The sequence below is a fragment of the Aplidium turbinatum genome, chromosome 13 (assembly GCF_918807975.1).
Source record: "Aplidium turbinatum chromosome 13, kaAplTurb1.1, whole genome shotgun sequence".
NCBI classification, from domain to species: Eukaryota; Metazoa; Chordata; class Ascidiacea; order Aplousobranchia; family Polyclinidae; genus Aplidium; species Aplidium turbinatum.
Genome location: NC_137484.1, coordinates 13405736 through 13424924, shown reverse-complemented (window position 1 = coordinate 13424924; position 19189 = coordinate 13405736). Strand labels below are relative to the sequence as shown.

The following is a 19189-nucleotide window of genomic DNA, read 5'->3' as shown; positions in this document are numbered from 1 at the left end:
ATATAGACATTGTGTGAAACACTCAGCTTGCCAGTTGAGAAAACGCAGGCGTGGATTGCACTCAGGAAAGACAGTTATGAAAGAAATTTGCTTTTAACCATCGAAGCGCAAATGTAAAGCAAAGAAAACAATTTCAAAATAAATGCTTACGGTAAGTCAAGTTTCAATACGCGATGCAGTAGTAGGTAATAATGCGATAATGTCAGGTAATGACGCAGATTCAAACCAACAACAAGACGAAACAAAGCTATAAACAGGAGATTTAGGCACTTAAATAGTGTGTAACAGTTCTACGGATAGATTCTCAAAAAAACAATATATATATAGTAGTAAAACCATCCATGCTTTGAAATATTGTTTTCAAGTCTGGTGGTCGAAAATTTTTAAGTTGGAAAACGTGACACGATGTACGACAGGTTCGTGATGAGAAAAAAAAATACATGTCGAACCTCAGGGACATGTTGAAATATCATATAACGCCGTGAGGGCCTCAAAAACGTATGGTGTGGTACAGGTTGGAATCAGGAATGTAGAAAAGTCTATCAGACATGGTACCGTACGTCACCACAATAGATAGGCTACAGCTCTAGGTGAACCACAATTTGAAGGTCTGATCTAAATTGCTGCCTCACAAACAAGAGGATGAATCACATGTTTTTGATCAACTCAGCTTATAACAGTGGTTTCCATTGCTGCAAACAGGTCACATTTTGAAAATCTTATCGCGACCCGCTAGTTGAACGTGCGTTCAAATAAAATACAGTTACACCAAAATATAAAGTGATTTAACTCACTATAATTCTAGTTACCGCCCGGGGACCACTGCCTTATAGAACAGTTAAGAGTTGAAAGATGCACTAAGCCACATTTACCATCCTGATGCACGTTTACCAACTCTCATTGCAATCCTGGTCAAATTGAAATATTATCTGATGAATTGTTACTAATAAGAGGAGCGGAAAAGGGCTCATCACGAGAGCAATCGTGACAACAAGAGCTTAATTTGGATTTCCATTGCACACTGCTATTTAATACTACAGTAATTTCTTCTAAGCTTTTTCCCTTTGTTTCTGGAATTATTAACCAAACAAACAAAATAGAAGCGACACCAAAAGCAGCGTTGAGCGCAAACGGCCAGCCCAAACCTCCTGATGCTGCCACAAAATCGAGGAATGTTGAGGAAATTATCAAATTGATAGCCCAGTTCAATGCTGTTGCGATGGAAAACAATCTTCCACGAAATTGCACTGGAAATATTTCACTTAAAATAATCCACGATACGGGACCGAAGCTTATTGAATATGCACATATAAACACCATTAACAAAATCAATGTCACCCATTTCGTTACTCTAACACTTTCATTAAAATTGGTGGTTCCATTTATCAAGATGGACTTTGTAGCGTTTGCATAATCATCTGTGGTGTTTTCTTCTACACAAATGTCTGTTCCCTTCAGCTCATACTTGAATGAAACCACACTAAGGCAAAAAATGGAAAAACTTATCAAAGTGCAACCGATTAAAAGAAAAACCTTTCTTCCTATTTTGTCCACAAAAATTAAACATAAGCCAGTGGCAAATACTTTTGCTAAACCCAGACCTACTGATCCGAGTGAAGCACTGGCATCATTTTGAAATCCCATTCTTAAAAGTATTGTGTTGGCATAAAATAAGACATTAGGTTCACCAGAACTTTGTTGCAAAATCACCAAACCAACCCCAATTACAGACCCATACACAATAGATCTATCCTTCAACCAATTACATTTCATGTTATTGTTAACAGTGTTAATGCTTTTTTCCATAGTTTCAAATTCTTCAGCCACAGCAGTTTTGTTTTCTACTGACGAAGTTAAACGAACATGAAGTAAAGCTAACTTAGCTTTATTAATTTGCTTTTTCAGCAGCAAATATCTGGGACTTTGAGGTAAAAACAGCACAGTCCCAAACATTACACATGCTCCAACACCAGATAGCCCAAACATGTATTTCCACCCATTCTTGGCACTTGCAAATGCATAATTTACTAAATAAGAGAGTAAAATGCCAATCGTAATTCCAAGTTCATTGAGGGAAACAAGAGAGCCCCTAACATTCTGTGGTGCCAACTCAGAAACGTATACACATTCCGCAGCACCTGCTAAAGCCATTGCTAGACCTAATAAAACTCTTCCAAAAATTAAAACACTATATGAAGTAGATGCAGCTAAGACGATGGCACCGGAAAAATACAACAAACTTGAAATAATAATTGATAACTTTCTTCCACATTTGTCAATAAAATATCCTCCAATAACAGATCCAAACAATGCACCGAGTAACATTGTACTGACAACCAATTCTTGTTGTTGACAAGATAAGTTGAAACCATTTTTGAGTTGCACCAATGCACCAGAGACAACACCAATGTCATATCCAAAGAGAATACCACCACTAGTAGCCAGTACAGCAACTAATAGAAGAGGTTTTCTTGGCATTTTAGATGACCTGGTTGTAAAAAAAATGTATGTATGAAGCAAATGTAGTCTCTAATCATGTAAAAACTTTAACTCTACCCCTGTAACAATAAATCTAACTAACACATTCATGCACACAAGTGTGCAAGCACATTGAGAAATTGGCTCAAAGTAATTAACTTAAAAAGTAATTTTATTCCTTTTTTTCAAATAATTTACCGTACATTTTGTGTCATAAAACGTGCAAATTACCTTTAAAACTTACCCATTCGTCATAATCTTTCTCCTAGCAAAACAGTCTCAAGGGTCTCTTCGAAAACTCGTGCGAAAACTTCGCTTTCGCTTGTAAGTCTTGTCACTGTCACTTTATAAATGCATTTGCGATATCAATCAAGCAAAATTAGTTGCCAGACATCATACTTCAATGAAAAAGATTTTGGTGGATATTTTAAAAACATTTGCTTGTCTTTTGCAAAGTTTTTAAATGAAACAAAAATACTTACTTACATTATGATAAAATGTGAAAATTTAATCAAGTATGAAAAATATGTTGTTTTTTGGGAAAAACGTACCAATCCTGGGATTATATTACCTTGTGACAACACTTTGTTGTATACAATATGGGCAACACTGGTTTAGTGACTTTATTTTTTCCGGTTTTAATGCTTGGCTGGCTTCACGTGATCTCTTTTTTCTTGAATTTCAAGCCTCTTACTTCCGACACAAAGAGACCATCAGCTGATCGTGCTGATTGAGTGATGAGTTTTGTTTATCACTTAGAATTAGCCAAGAGTGGTAATGGTAATATGAAAGAAATTTAGAGCTTCGGTAGAGAGTTTGTTTTGTTGTACCATAAGCACACAGAGCTGAGTAAAATAGTTAAATTGAACATAATTAGGCTACCTACTTATTGTTTGTAATTTTTCTTTTTTCTTATTTCCTTTTTTATCTTAAAATTTTTTAAGGTATTGCAACTGTGACAAATTTCTTTCAACTTAATAACTTATTTCGGTTACAAGCACGTTTTAACGTTTGTGTTTTGTCGCTTCTACCTTTTTCTCAACCTTTGCTATGTTGATGTGTATTGTTTTTGGTGTGATGGTCAGAAACAAAAGCAACTATATATATATAAACTTTTATTTTTTTATAAAGCCTTGGTAGAGAGATAATTCTTGAATACCATACAGATAATTGATTTCTTGGTTGGTGGCCACCTATTTTGATTTTAAATATTTGTGACCCGACTAATCATCTTCTACAAAGAAAAGTAATAAAAAATTTTGATTAGTTCTAAAAAAGTATTGTAAACTATAAGCTCGGCGGCTTAGTGGTTAGTGCGTCCACCTCTGAATCGGTTTTCGGTAGGCATGGGTTCGATACCCTGTCCGGTCATACCAAATGCTTTTTAAAAATGGTACTGAATCTAATTCTCGCTTGGCACTAAGCAATGGAATGGATTCGGGTAATAATGTACTCAGTTGCTCTATACGGCTGCATTGACACTGTTTGCTTTGTAAAGTGCTGAGGAGCAACGCATTCTGCGATAGAAACAGTGCTTTATAAAAACAAGCATTATTATTACAGAATATACAGCATTTCTTTGCAACCAAGTTTACTCAACTTAATTGCTGATTTTGCAGTGTCATAGCCAATCTTGATATTCATGGTTGAGTATTTGACAAATTCAATCTCATCATTAACCTTCATTTTTTTCATGATTTTCATGATTTGTTTTGATGTGCAAACTTGAAAAACCACTCTCCTATCACGTAAGATATGGCCAGAGTGATATCATTTAGAGAGATTATTTGGTTAGTATCACAATTGCTTCACGTATAAAACACAATAAAGTGTCTGTGGACTTGACTAGTAGTGTGTAGCCTACTTCCAATAGACCTTAACAGGCAAGTGGCTGCAATCCAAATCAGTGACTAGTCATAGAAGTATCCCACTGTTTTAGTAAAGATATCACATAATCTGTCACAACCCCCAGGAAATCTCTTTGCCACCCCTATGTTGGAAACCACTATTGTGGAGGCCATGAATCATTGGTGTGAGCTCTGTGACTAAGATTGGCAAAATTAAGTTTTCTCTTGTTATTGACACATTTTTTGCAAATAGTTTCATTCATTAAGTTTCACTAAATACACAACTTCAAATGAAATTGAAATGTATTGCCCAAAGGCACATATTGAGATTTAAACCAGTCATTTGTTTATTGGTCTCCATTTCTTCTTTTATGAAGTCTAGCGGTTACCAACTAAACTACAGGGGTTGACAATTAAACATAGTTTTTGTGAAAAAAAGCCATAGAGTGGCCTACTAAGTGACAGAAGATCAAGTACCAAGTCACTTGCTACTTTACCATGAAATATAATTTATAATATAAATGCTTTTTCTACATTGATTATTTGGTTATTGATTGACAGGTAATTGCTTCAGTGTAAATGATTCTATCTGTGTACTGAATTTTAAAAAAGCTTTTTAAGTTATACCATGGGAAATCAGTTGATGGCAGATCCAAGTTATGATGATGTTGAAAATACAACATCTCGTCAGGAAACCACAACTAATAGTCGAAACATTCCTGGTGCTGATCAAGTACATTCTAGTCATCATAGGACACACCGCCATTTAAAGTCGCATGTTCGCCTCATACCAATATCTGGGAGCCCTAAGACAAACATTAGCTCATCCTTACCGAACATGCCATTTGGTAGAGACACGGTAAGAGGTTTATTGACTTATTGTACATACCGTATCTGTGATTTTTGCTGTTTTACGATATGTGAACCACTAGGTTAAGTTAATTACTGAAACTTGTTCCAACAAGTTCTTTTAAAGTAGTTCGGTAAGCTTAATTTGTTCTACAAGAGATAACTTGCCAGAATTATTGCTTACTTAAGTTGACTAGGTTGTTGTTTTGTTGAGACTGAGATAACATAAATTTTTTAAAAAGCAATACAAAGACAGAACTACGTACATTGTGTATGCAAAAATTTATGCATAAAAATATATGTAGTAGACAGTGTTGCAGGTTTTTTGTAATATGCTTATGTAATGTACACTGTATGATACAGTATTATAAAATGTTTTGTGAACATGCAGTGTTTCACGATCATCTATTACACCAGACAACAATTTTTTGTTTATCTGTCTTATTCAGTGTTTCTATATGTTTTTTTTGGTCGCTGATTTGGTGCTAGTTTTTGTTTAGTGTCAATTGTTTGAAAGATATTTATGAAAAGCGTTTTCACTTTTATTAAAAAAATTCCTCAAAGTCTCAAAATATTGTGCATTAATTGAGATTACAATTTTATTTAAAGTGCTATTCAATATCACACAACCTGCTTAAATCATTTATTATTCATTTTCATCACTCACATTCGCTCAATATTTTCAAACCTTTTTGAAGCTAATTTTATAAGGATGGCATATTTGTTGAGCCCAAAATAAGGAAAATTTTGGCATCAAAAGTACTGTACAGAAATCAATGACTGCTTTGGAAAAAAACGCATGGCAAGCTTTTTGAATGACAGTGAAAGAATTTCTTGGTAACTATAGAAGAGAAGACCACATTATATTTCTGTCAAATTTGATTGAAAGCTACTAAAAGCTTAGATGCCGCATTTGCACCTTATTGCACTATTTGCATTCTTATTTGGACTTTTTCCGTGATCACTTGGGCAATGTAAGCGAGGAGCATGGTGAACTGTTTTATCAAAACATTTTAGGTATGAAAAACGCTACCAAGGGATGTGAGATAAACTCACAATGGGAAATTACATTTGGAGTTTGATATGGGAAGTAGGCAGAAAATACCAATAAATCACTTTGTCCACGCAATGTCCATTTTTGATTAGGTGTCCAACTGTCCAGTGCAAAAACTGTAACATGCCTTTAAATGAAACAATTTTTTTATTAAGATGAGTGTCATAAAAAGATTCCCCAAGCACAATACCGTACAGGGTCCCGCAGATAAATTGGGACTTTTGCAATGTTTTTCATAATTTCCCGATTTCAAGGATGAAAAAGGGAACATTATCATTTTAACTTTATTAATTTAATCATTACAGTCCATTCAACGCAATTATTCAATACGATGGCCCTTTGCTTCGATAATTTTGCATATTCTCTGGCGAAACCGTGAACAACTTCTTTTCACTTCATTGGTATAGACTAGAGCTTCCGGAATGCTCTTCGAATGGCTGCTTTAAAAGACTTGAGGGTGTGGAATTGAGTTAGACTGTCCTTCAATCATGCTGAATAGCCAATAGTCGTTAACGTTTATATCTGGAGAGCTACTAGGCCAAATGTCTTTCGTGTCAAAAACGGAAAGTTTCCCCTTCTGAAAGTCTAGACCTTTTTTGCTCTATGCGCTGGCGCAGAGTTTTGAACAAGCGTGACTTTGATAGCATCGTAGTTTCTACGAATCCAGAGCAGCAAAGCATCATTTAAAATTTTCAGATACTCCGTTGTAGTCCAGGTTTGATGAATTGGCAAGGCATCACTTGCCACGGTTGCAAAAACCATCACAGAAGCAGGATTTTTACTTTGCATCGGATGAAGAACTTCTGAAAGAACACAGGCAATAACGTGTGTTCTGACGATTTGCAACCTCGTCCACAGCGCACTTTTTCTCATTGACAAAAATGTGAACATGTCTTTCTATGTTCTTGAGAACCTGAGCAGGCAGTGAGAAGATTGCGACATGTTTTCACATAAGACTTCATCCCAAGGTCTTCATTGATTGCTCTACTGATGATGACTGACATGGCGTCTTTTGGCCAGTTTTGTCATCGACTGTATTGAGTCTGCCTTTATCGATATTTTCAGCACCGCCAGAAACGTTTTTTGTTCGCTTTCGATCCTTTCGAGAGCTGTAGAGGTTTCAACTTTTTCCTCGTCATCAAATTTGGTCACAACTCGATAAACTGCCGTTTTTGACTAGCTAGTGCTTTTAATCATACCCGATGCAGTGTTCCAGGCTACGTTTACATGATAGGCGAAATGAAAATGACCGAAATGAAATCTCAAAGCGGCGTGAAAAAGGTTTTGTTCACATGCCGTCTCATTGCGGCTGTTTTTGGTTTCGGGCGAAAGAAATACAGCCTCTACGCGTGAGTGATTTTTGCGCCTGTAACTAGGCCACTGGGTACGCTGAATATAAAGCTGGTTCTTCTACCAAAAAAACATAGATTCTACAATAAAATATGCAATTCCAAAGGGTACATTAACCACTACTGAAGTAGCACAAGTATTTTCAAAATTCTTTTGGGTCAATAGACTGACATCACAAGTTCAGAGCCAATAATTTACTTGTGTTCTTCAAGAATGGACTAGCTTAATCAGTCCAATACATATCTCAAATGATTACAAATGACATAGACGATAAGTCTTTGTGCTCAGTCTAAAAAACAGCCACCATTCTAGACTAGTCCCTCGTCATGCCTTTACAAATATAAAGTTATGCCAATTGCACTGATGTAATGCTCAAGTTCTCCTTTCCTAATACACTTTGCAGCATACTGTATCTTTCAGAAATTGAGAGGATTGGTTGCAGATGGCTGGTTCTAAAGCACAACCAACATTCTAGACCAGTGGAAAAATTCTATTATTATGACTTCAAAAACAAAACTATTTTATTTATGTTATGTTCAAGTTTTTTTACGTGCTACACTACCAGTTAACTGACTATAATTATTTACAAGTTGATTCCCCACATTCCCTGAACTTTGCCCAGCCCAATCTTGCCCTTGTTGAAGCAGCGGTGACAACAAGGGCAAGATTGGGCTGGGCAAAGTTCGGGGAATGTGGGGAAATGTTGTATGGCAGAAAATTTTCACTAAGGATGAAAGGAAAAGTATATCGGAGCTGTGTGCGGCCTGCAATGCTATATGGTAGCGAGACATGGGTATTGAGAGAGAGTGAACTGGCAATCCTGAGAAGAACGGAAAGGTCAATGGTGAGAGCAATGTGTGGGGTGAAAACGAGAAGGAAAAAAAGGACTGAAGAATTGTTGGATATGCTAGAGATGAGAGAGACCATAGACCAACTGGCAAGGGCAAATGGAGTAAGATGGTATGGACATGTGATAAGGAGGGAGGAAGGAAGTTTTCTTGGATGGGAAGAGGAAACGCGGTTGTCCAAGAAGAACGTGGAAACAGCAAGTGAAGGATGAGTTTAAAAAAGTCGGACTGAAGGAGGAAGATGCAAGGGACAGGGTGAAATGGAGAAAAGGGATTAAAACAATTGCTGCGCGGAAACAATCGGCCACCCCCACTAGTGGGGAACAAACCGACGATGGATTATGATGATATGAACTTATATACTAAGTCACCATATCTGTGAAATTTGGCTTTGAACTGGATTTTAAAGCCTAACAAGTTGAGGTGCTTTAGAACATTAATTTGACAAAAGCAATATTAGTTCATCAATAAGATTCGATATTCTAGAAAGAACTACTCTTGCCAATGCATTAAAGATAGTTTAGAAAAGTGCATATGGCCACATTTTTTTAGCGTGAGCACAATGAGCATTGAACACAGCAGAGTGGCAGTGTATCGGTACAGCTACAGGAAATGAAAGTTGTTATTCATAGTCTACAGTAATATTGTCATAAAGTTTGTTTTCAGTCTTTAGTATAACTTCAAACTTACTAACATGTTTTCATAAGTGGCACTTAATAATACTTTTTGTTAATCTGGAAAACTTCATTGGTCAAAATATCAACAGTAGCCATGTTAAGATTATTGTATACAAAGAAATTGTAAGTCAGTCTTAACTCTAAAAGAAAAACTTAGGCCTGGAGAATAGCTAGATTTTGACAAATTAAGAAAGAAATTTAATTGCGGTCATTTCAGTCCAAAAATTTTCAAAATTGATTAAAAACTCGCAGAGACAGAACAATTCGAAGAAATCTTGATTTAGGCCAGCTAGAAGCTTATCATTGAATTTGGCAGCCATTTTGCAATTTGCATTTCTCAGTTGGATCGCTCATAGATAATTGAATTTTGAAGACAAAGTGAAGAAAAGTCACAAGATATCTTTTTGGACTTCTTTATATTCCACCTAACCGTAATCAACCTTCATTTCCACCCCGAACAAGATAAAACCCTGTCCAGGCTTGGTACAGTAACCATTGACTCAGAAAAAGGTTCTTATGACTATTAAATCAAATTTCTAAAGAAGGATTGAATTTGGACTGTTTATAGTACTGTATGTTACAACTCCGCTTTTGATTTAATTTTCTTTTGTTGGCCAATTGTTTGTAGTTCTGCACTAACTTTTTGTTGTAAATTTCTACTTAAAAAAAAAATTAACTTCATGCGTACGGTGCAAGGCTAATCTTCAACTTTCTTGTAAAACATTTTTATTATGACGTAATAATAGTGCTTTTATTTCCAGGTTTTGCTCACACCACTTCGACTTGATTTGTTATATGTTTTATTTAGTCTTAATTAATTACAAGTTCTTCCGTTGAATTGTTTCTGTTGTCATCCATAAGTAATTTCTCAGTTCTGTTATTTTGACTATAAGATATAAATGCACGTGTTGGTGGTTTATTTACTTATTTGTTTAGTAGTAAAATCCTTGCTAAATTAAATATTTTATAACCCAATAATAGTGTTTATTTTTCAAAGTTTTTCGTCTATCAACTGAAAGTCACTCCGTAGCCTAACCAGTCATATTGTAATTATTCATTGCACATGTATATGTCAGTCATTTTTATTGTGTTTGTTGTAATGTCCACTACTAGCATCAATTTCGATTCCAAAAACTACCTCTCTACATCAGATACTAAAAAATTCTTTCAAGAAAGTAAAAATACAAAGCTCTCCTTGTTCCACTTCAATACCCGCAGTCTAAGCAAAAACAAAGACAAACTCGAAGAATTTTTGGTCGAAATTAATCACCAACCAGATATTATTGCAATTTCTGAAACTAAAATAAAACCCAATTGTGTTGATAACTTTAACCTCATCGAATACAAATTTTTACACAAAAGCTCTCCTACAAATGCTGGTGGCGTTGCACTTTACATTAAAAATAATATTGCATATTCTATACGTAATGATATTAGCTTAAATGTACCAAATTGTGAAGACCTCTGGATTGAGATAAAAAGTAATTCTCAAGACAGCGCAGTCGTGGGTGTCATCTACAGGCATCCTGGACCAAACATTGATAGTTTTCAAAACAGGATAATATCAACTATTGCGGAAATTGAGAAGACGAAATCACAATATATCATTTGCGGAGACATCAACATCAACCTTATGCATGAAAATAAAACCCCTAAAGTAAAAGAATATTTGGACTCACTTGTGGCCATAGGTTGTAATTCCGTGATAAGCCATCCAACTAGATTTTCTAAAATTAGTGAACCATCTTTATTGGACCATATTTACACAAACATTGAAAAACAACACAAAACCAGCGGTATCTGTTTATATGATGTTTCTGATCATTTACCAGTGTTCTTGAGCGTAACTAATTTGAATTTCCTTAAAACCAAAGTTCCGAAATTGACACGATGTATGCGGCATTTTGACAATGAAAACTTTTTATCTGAAATGCATGTTGCTATGAACTCCCTTGATTTCACAAAAAACAACGTCAACACACAATTCTGTGAATTCATAGATGCGTTCCAAAAAACACTCAATAAACACGCACCTGTAAGGAAATTATCCCGTAAAGAAGTTAAATTGCAAAACAAACCCTGGATCACAAAAGGAATTCTTAAATCCATAAAGACAAAAAATAGACTATATCGAGCGTGCTATAAGCACAAAGATGACATGAAAATAAAGAAATATAAAGCTTACAATAATCGCTTGGTGCATATAAAAAGAATATCTAAAAGACAACACTACACTTATTTATTTGAAGCAAACAAAGCTGATGCATCGAAAACATGGAAAGTAATTAACGAATTGATCACTAGCAAATCCAAGTCAATGTCATCGCTTCCCACCAATATGGAAATAAATAACATTTTACACAAAACTGAATCAACCCACTTTGCAAACCTATTGAATGAGCACTTCACCAATATTGGTACTAATATGGCAAGTAAAATTAAACCAACTGGCGTATCCTCTTCAGATTTTTTAACAACAACATGCCAATCCAGTTTTTTACTTGAAGACATCAATCCCAGTGAGGTTTCAAACATCATAATGACATTGAAAACAAAAACTTCTCCTGGAATACACGATATCCCGACAAAATTCATCAAACTTGCAAACTGTATTATTTCACCCATTCTTGCTCGATTATACAACAACTGCTTTGCTCAAGAGACCTATCCAGATCCACTGAAGCTGTCTAAAATCATCCCAATACCAAAGGTATCCAATCCCACCGCTTTAACCGATCTCAGGCCAATATCTCTTTTGCCCACTTTCTCTAAAATTCTTGAAAAGCTTTTGTACGAACGAATGATTAAATTTCTGGATAAAAATAATATATTAACTCCCAGTCAACATGGTTTTAGGACAAACGATTCGACAGAACTCAGTATAACTCACATATATGATCATTTACTCAAAAACTTAAATAACAATAACTATACGTGCTCCATTTTTCTTGACCTGAGTAAAGCATTTGACACTGTTGATCATGGAATTTTATTGAACAAATTATATTGTTATGGTTTACGTGGAAAAATATGGAACTTGATGAAGTCTTATTTAACCAACAGACAACAATACACCAAACTTAACTCATTATCATCAAACTTTTCGACGGTCAAATGCGGCATCCCCCAAGGGTCAGTCCTTGGTCCTTTGTTATTTTTATTATATGTGAACGATCTACCTACTGCGTCCTCTTTCATGACCACTCTTTTTGCGGATGACACCAGCCTAAACATGACACACCACAATTTGACTTGCCTAGAACAACAAGCCAATGAAGAAATAAAAAAGATTGATGTATGGATGAGAACCAATAAATTATCGATTAATTACACTAAAACTAATTTTATGATCATTTGTAGAAATCTTCCTGTTGCAAAATCGTTCTCTCTCACCTTAAACGGCCAAAGCATTAACAAAACTGATCAAGTAAAATATCTTGGAGTAACGATGGACCACAGATTGAACTGGAACGCCCATATCTCTGACCTTTGCACAAAATTGAGTAAAGTATGTGGCATTGCTTACAAAATCAGATACTATGTCCCATTATCCACATTACGATTAATTTACTTTTCATTATTTAAATCAAATCTTCAATATTCGATAATTAATTGGGGTAGGGCCAACAAAACGTTAGTACACAAGGTGGAAGTGATTCAGAACAAATTTATTAGAGCGTGTTTGTTTGGTGACAGGAAAACTTCGACGACCTACATGTACAGCAAATTTCAGGTATTAAAAGTGAGTGACCTTGCAAAGCTGGCATATGCACAGTTCATGTTCAAGTACGAAAATAATTTTTTGCCAGCATGTTTCTCTGGCTACTTTGTTAAATTAGACGACATACATCAACATGATACAAGACATAAGGCTAAAACCAGATTTTTTCTTCCCAGGTTTGAAACAAACTTTGGCAAAAAAACACTCCATTTCTTGTGTGTGCAAGTGTGGAGTGAAATTTCACACGATGTAAAAGATTTACCGTTCCATTGCTTTAAAAAAAATCTCAAAAACCAACTGTTACATGAATATACATGCGTACCTTAAGTGCTCAATACAAAGGATAACTTACCTTTACAGTAGGCCTATATCATCATATCGTAAGTTACTTATTAATATTTGTTCTCTACAGTTATTAGTATCAAATTGCCCTGTTTTTGTATGCTTCACATAAAAATTGTTGCAATTCGGTGGTGGTATCCACGTTTTTCCTCGTTATTTCAGGAAAACTTTCGCAAGTGCTGTAGCCTATTATAGCACACAATCACTAATTATTGGTGGTTGGTCAATTCTTGGTCGTTGCTCGTTGGTTTGAATCTTCATCCTCGGCTTACTCAGTCTGAGAATGCAGATTCAAACCAACAGTAGTTGTTTTTCAATCTCAGTGGCGAACTCTTTTTATTCAATGAAGTAGTGTGCCTGCCTCTGCACACTAGTGTGTATGAATGTGTAGTTAGATTTACTGTGATGGGGTGGTGGCTGACTAGATGACTGCTTATGGTCTTTCGCTACCATCCTGATTGCGCCATAATCTAACCAACAGTTGTACAATGCATTGTTTTGACAATTACATTTTACTCTGATTATTTGTTAATATATGGCGCTGTTAAAACAAAATAAATTGACTTGACTTGACTTGACTCTTCAAAAGTAAATTATTTATACATTTATTTTTAATTATCGGTGACTCGCCATAGCATGGGACATACTGCCAAGTAAAAATGAGGAAAATTTATTTCCTTTGTTGAACACCATTAATGACAACACTTGCGTTGTGGTAAATCTATGTCCGTTTATATAGAGTTATGCTAAGTTAAAAAAAGTTATAAATGTTATCATTGCAGACCGAACGGCCTGCATCAGATCAAACTTTGTACCATTTGAACCCTGGCCAGTCATGCACAGCGGATAAACTAACGGAAGAGGAACAAACACGAATGGCGCAACGACTTGGTCTGATTCAACATTTACCAAGAAATAATTGGGACGAGAAGCAAGCTTCAAACAAGAAAGTTTTAGAGTAGGTTGTTGATTTTACCGACAATGTTACCTACAACTTTTCAATTTTCATGTTATATCTTTGTTAACTGTTGTATTAACATCGCCGTTTTTTCGTTTTAAAACTTCTTCGACTGAGATAGTATCCAACTTGGCACACTGGGAAAAAATCTTAACACAAAAGTTTCAGTTTTATTTGCAACAAACCTGACTGCAAACATGCTTTCATTGCCGAAAAGCATCGACTATTTTCCGAAGTTTACGTACGGTTTTGTCGGCACTTTTGCATGTTGCTCGCCAGTGTGCACTGTCCAATTACCATTAACCAGTTGTCATTTACTAACTCATCATTTGACACAGCCGTTGATTATGAACCGGAAGCACTTTGTTTATATCACAAATAAGTAATTCTACTTATGTTAGCTTGTTTAACCAGAGAGTTTAACAGAAAGGCATCACTTGAAATTCGAAAACATGTTATCTTACACGTGTTAAAGTTTTTAATTGTATGTCATGGGGCCATTTCTTCAATGTGGAAGCAGAAAAAAAAACGTTTTTGAATGGATTTGTCTAAAGGAGTTTCAATACTCGGTTAGCAAAGCATTTCTTTGTTGCAAATGTTAAATCAAAGGACCGGATCTGTTGGCAGGGTAAAATCGAATCATAGTCTCAAATAATGAACGCAAACGAGTGTCGAGTATGTGAAAATGAAGATGCACAAAAATAATCAACCACCCAAATTTATAGCATCCTCTAGCATCAAGCTGTCTATTTAAAGTCCACCCCGATAGCTCAGTTGGTTAGCGCGTGACTTCTGTAACGAAAAATCTTCAAGATTAAGCGGCGCTGATTCGACTCTCGGGGTGTGCACTTGAGCAACGCACTTTAAGCATTGCTCTCCATTCAGCGGCTTCTAATGGATGGAATAATTTTCCGGCAACAAGACTTCAACAATCGGAAACTTCACTCTGTCAATCTCGGTGACCGGGCCTGCGTCAGTAATTCAAAGCCTCTACAAGTATAGTATGCGAAACTGCCAGGATTAAGCTCTGCAAGAAGCTTTCCCAGTCCGAAGAAAAAGATTCAATCAATCAAGTTAAGCTGTGATATTTCGCATGTGTAGGCTCAACGATTGTCGACCCTAAATGTAATGAAGCTGACACTAGTCTAAATCGCTTCATTTCGTGCGCGGACATTTTGCCGAAAGACATTTTGCCGAAACCCATTTTGCCGAAAGGACATTATGCCAAAGGACATTTTGCCGAATGGACAAATTGCCTAAAGGACTAATTGCCGAACGGACTAATTGCCGAAAGGACTAATTGCCGAATGGACAAATTGCCGAAACAATTTGGAAAAAAATTACTTTGAAGTGACACAAAGTCTCGTTACTATGCAAGCAGTGCTTTTGAAATAGAATCACTTTGCTACTGTTTGTTTGCCTAAAAATTACTTTGAAGCAACACCAAGTCTCGTTACTATGCAAGCAGTGCCTTTGAACTGATAATTATTTTGAAGTGACACCAAGTCTCGTTACCATGCAAGCAGTGGCTTTGAAATACTGTAGTAATTACTTTGCTACTGTTGTTTGCCTAAAAATTGCTTTATATACAGTATCCACAGTTTTTGGAAATCAGTATTAGTTTGAAGTGACACCAAGTCTCATCTATAAGTATAGGCTATAGGCTATGCAGTCTCCACAGGTTTTGGAGATCAGTATTAGACGTTCGCTTATACATATAACACTTCTGTCGGATACTTACGCGCTGTCGCACATAATTTGTGAGTGAAATCTGTTTGTGAATGACATTTATGTGTTATTAGGTTATGATAATACATAAAATGCATTTGTATAATTTCGGCAATTTGACCATTCGGCATTTACTCCTTTCGGCAATTAGTCCTTTCGGCAAAATGAGTTTCGGCAAAATGTCCATTTGGCAAAATGTCTTTCGGCAAAATGGGTTTCGGCAAAATGTCCGGGTACCCTTCATTTACTCATCTCAGCATAAAAAAATACTTTTCCATAGGTGTTGCATTTGTATGATCGACTTTGAACATGATGAGCCAGTTCGTTATCTTCCTTGCATGCATTACTACCACGTCGATTGCATCGATGACTGGCTTATGAGGTCGTTCACTTGCCCAACCTGCTTGGAACCTGTTGATGCAGCCCTTCTTTCCGCCTATGACAGTCAAAACTTGGACTCTTCTGGCTGAATGCGTAGACTGGGACCACCACTTTGTCACGTTCACAATCAACTTATTTCGGCGCAAGAAGAACACCGCGCATTTAATGAAACTCCACGTGTTGCGTGTTGGTGCTATCTGCCGGTCATGTTATACAGTTAAAGTGTTTTTTGAAAACTATTTTGAAACGTTCATGGATGTTTTGTTTACTATTTTATTGTCACAAGGTGACGCTTTGAAGCAATTTGTAATGGGATTTTTTATTAGTTTTCAAATGCAGTTGTGACGAAGTCACAGTGAGTTTGCCTAATCTGTCGAATTAGAAATAAGTGCAAAGAAGGCGAAATATGAATGGAAAGTATATCATAAAAATATTTGTGAGAATATTCACATTGTGGCTGGTCGTAAAGTGCTGCCTATTCCTCAAATGAAATTATTTTAAAGTAATGTCAAAAGCCATAATGTTAGATTTAAATCCAGATTTTTATTCTATATTAGTTTTACCACCCCATCATGACACTTTAAAAATCATGAACAGAAAGAGAAGTGTTACATAACTAATGAATATTGTGTTTGCTAATGTTGTTCTGCACTGCATCTTCAAGGTTTTTGTAAGGACAAAAACACTTAATTTTTTATGTTGCAATGGCATTTTCTAAGTATCAGAATCGATGACATCACAATATATCGTTGACAATCTCCTCAATATGATTCCGCTTGTAAGATGAAAGATTTAAGATAAGTTGCAATGTTTCTTTGTTGTCATTAAAACGATTATGTACTTTTACGTCATTTTGAGTAGATAAATAAGCTGTTAATTTTATCAAGTGACTGTTTTATGCCCGTTCTTTGTTTACTTTTTCCTTGGTGTTCTCCCTTTCCTCTCGTTCTTGTTTTGCAAGCTTCAGGGTTCTTAACTAGACCTGAAAACGGTGTCACCAAAGAACTTCGAAAATTTGGTATTGTGAGCTTATGTGAGCTGTTCGAAACGAGTTCTATCATCAAGCTGCTTAATTTAACACAAAGTAAACTACAAAAAATTTCTATAATTTTGGTAGAGACTTACACAGGCTACTTTGTTGAACCATGAACACATTATGGAGTGAAACTATAAAGTTATGGAGTGGGGTGAAACTATAAACTCATAAAGTTATGGAATGAAACTGGTTATGAATTGAATTTAAATTTTAAAACGATTTGCTGATTATTCTGACTTAGAAGACAGCACAACAATATTTCATTTTGAAACTAATTTCGCTGTCTTGAGTTCGTTTGATTTTATATTGCCCGTAAAGAATCTCGTTTCGATGATCGTTTCAAACAACCCTTGTTGGAAGCAAAAAGCTCTCGTTAATTGTAAATCATGCCTGTTCGTATAAGCCTACTTTCATCTGGTAGCCTATGCTACTTTAGTCTACAAGTCGTGAAATATCACTGTAAGTCGTGAAGAATCGAATGAATAAATATTTCCTGTTCAAGTTTGTTTCTCTCACATATTGATTTGCAAGGTTATGTCATGTTCAAACTAGTGCAACGATGGTTTGAAGGTTCTTATAGGATGTCCTTGTGTTACAAACAGAAAGTGTTGGTGTATATTTCTAAGAGGGTGGACTGTCTTTATTGTAGCTGGTGGCCTATTAGCCTACTACTTCCTTTTGGAGTCATCAGTGACGAAAAATTACATTTCAGCTTTAAGTATAGTCTGTACAATGTACATGGTCTGTAGTAGAGCGTCCAAACAAAAACAGCGTTGTAAGCTAGAAACGCTCTCATAGATTATAAAATTATGGCAACAACAACGTTACTCTGTCAATATAAAAACAAAAATATTTTTTTAACAATGTCAGTTCAATAAATTATGTTTGCAACTGCACCCCAGCCACTTGCTTCTTCGTGTTCATCGCCGCCAGCGCTTTTTGTACACAGAATATTTTATTTTGAATTTGTTACTCCATGGGTCTAACCATATTTTTACAATTCCCTTTTAGGGTGAAACGGGCTGTATAGATGTTTTAGAGGTTAATAACTATATTTGGTGTAATTTTATCAAGTGACTGTTTTATGCCCGTTCTTTATTTACTTCTTCCTTGGTGTTCTCCCTTTCCTCTCGTTCTTGTTTTGTAAGATTCAGGGTTCTTAACTAGACCTGAAAACGCTGTCACCAAAGCGCTTTGAAAATGGCTTCTGCTTGGCTTTTTGCTTGGCATTGAGCACTTTTTGTAACTTAGTATTGATGTATATACCTGATGTATATTTATTGTTTTAGTTTCAAAATGTTCGTTTTGTAAAATAAAGAGTTTGTGTGAGCGTAATGATTTCGACGACCTGTTTTAACCTGATGCTGCGAGTTTGCTGTGGTAATAGAGAATTGCACCAGCTTTCGAAACACAGTTCCCCAGTCATGTGCTACAGCAGATCACTAGGGAACTGTGTTCCGAAAGCTGGTGCAATTCGGTATTACCACAGCGAACTCGCAGCATCAGGCGAAAACAGGTCGTTGTGTAACAACGTAAAACAGTATGATATCTACATTGTGAAATAAGGAACGATTATTCTGCTAAAAGCGAAACTCAATGAATGGCGTAATAACTTGGTTTTGTGATTATTTTTATAACTTGTTTTTAATTTTGTTATTAAATTCAATACACTGTCACACGCCTTTTCCTAACTTGATGCATAATATTATAAATGGCAGTAAATCAAAGCATGACAGGCTACACATCTTTTAAAGTGTCAAATATAGTTACTACTTTCTAAAACCTCTTCAGCCTGTTTCACCCAAAAAAAGGGGGTTCATCACAAGGTCCTAAAAAATATGCAAAAACAATAAATCGATAATATCTAAAAAGACATTAAATATTATAACCTTAATTTAATCTGCAAAAAAAACATAATTA

The 19189-nt window shown here is 35.7% G+C and overlaps 2 protein-coding genes across 2 annotated transcripts; one reads left to right on the top strand and one right to left on the bottom strand.

The window, feature by feature from the left end:
• Positions 1-2: 2 nt before the first annotated feature.
• LOC145782610 (solute carrier family 2, facilitated glucose transporter member 10-like) lies at positions 3-2807 on the bottom strand. The gene is made up of 2 exons (XM_082594417.1): positions 2723-2807; positions 3-2488 (listed from the first exon to the last, which is right to left on the bottom strand). Exons 1-2 carry the CDS (start codon positions 2731-2733, stop codon positions 913-915), a joined length of 1587 nt encoding a protein of 528 aa, XP_082450543.1. The 5' UTR covers positions 2734-2807; the 3' UTR covers positions 3-912.
• Positions 2808-4894: 2087 nt separating this feature from the next.
• On the top strand, positions 4895-17770 carry LOC145781859 (RING finger protein 11-like). The gene is made up of 3 exons (XM_082593542.1): positions 4895-5184; positions 13949-14124; positions 16133-17770. The coding sequence occupies exons 1-3, from the start codon at positions 4954-4956 to the stop codon at positions 16320-16322; spliced, it is 597 nt and encodes a 198-aa protein (XP_082449668.1). The 5' UTR covers positions 4895-4953; the 3' UTR covers positions 16323-17770.
• Positions 17771-19189: the final 1419 nt, after the last annotated feature.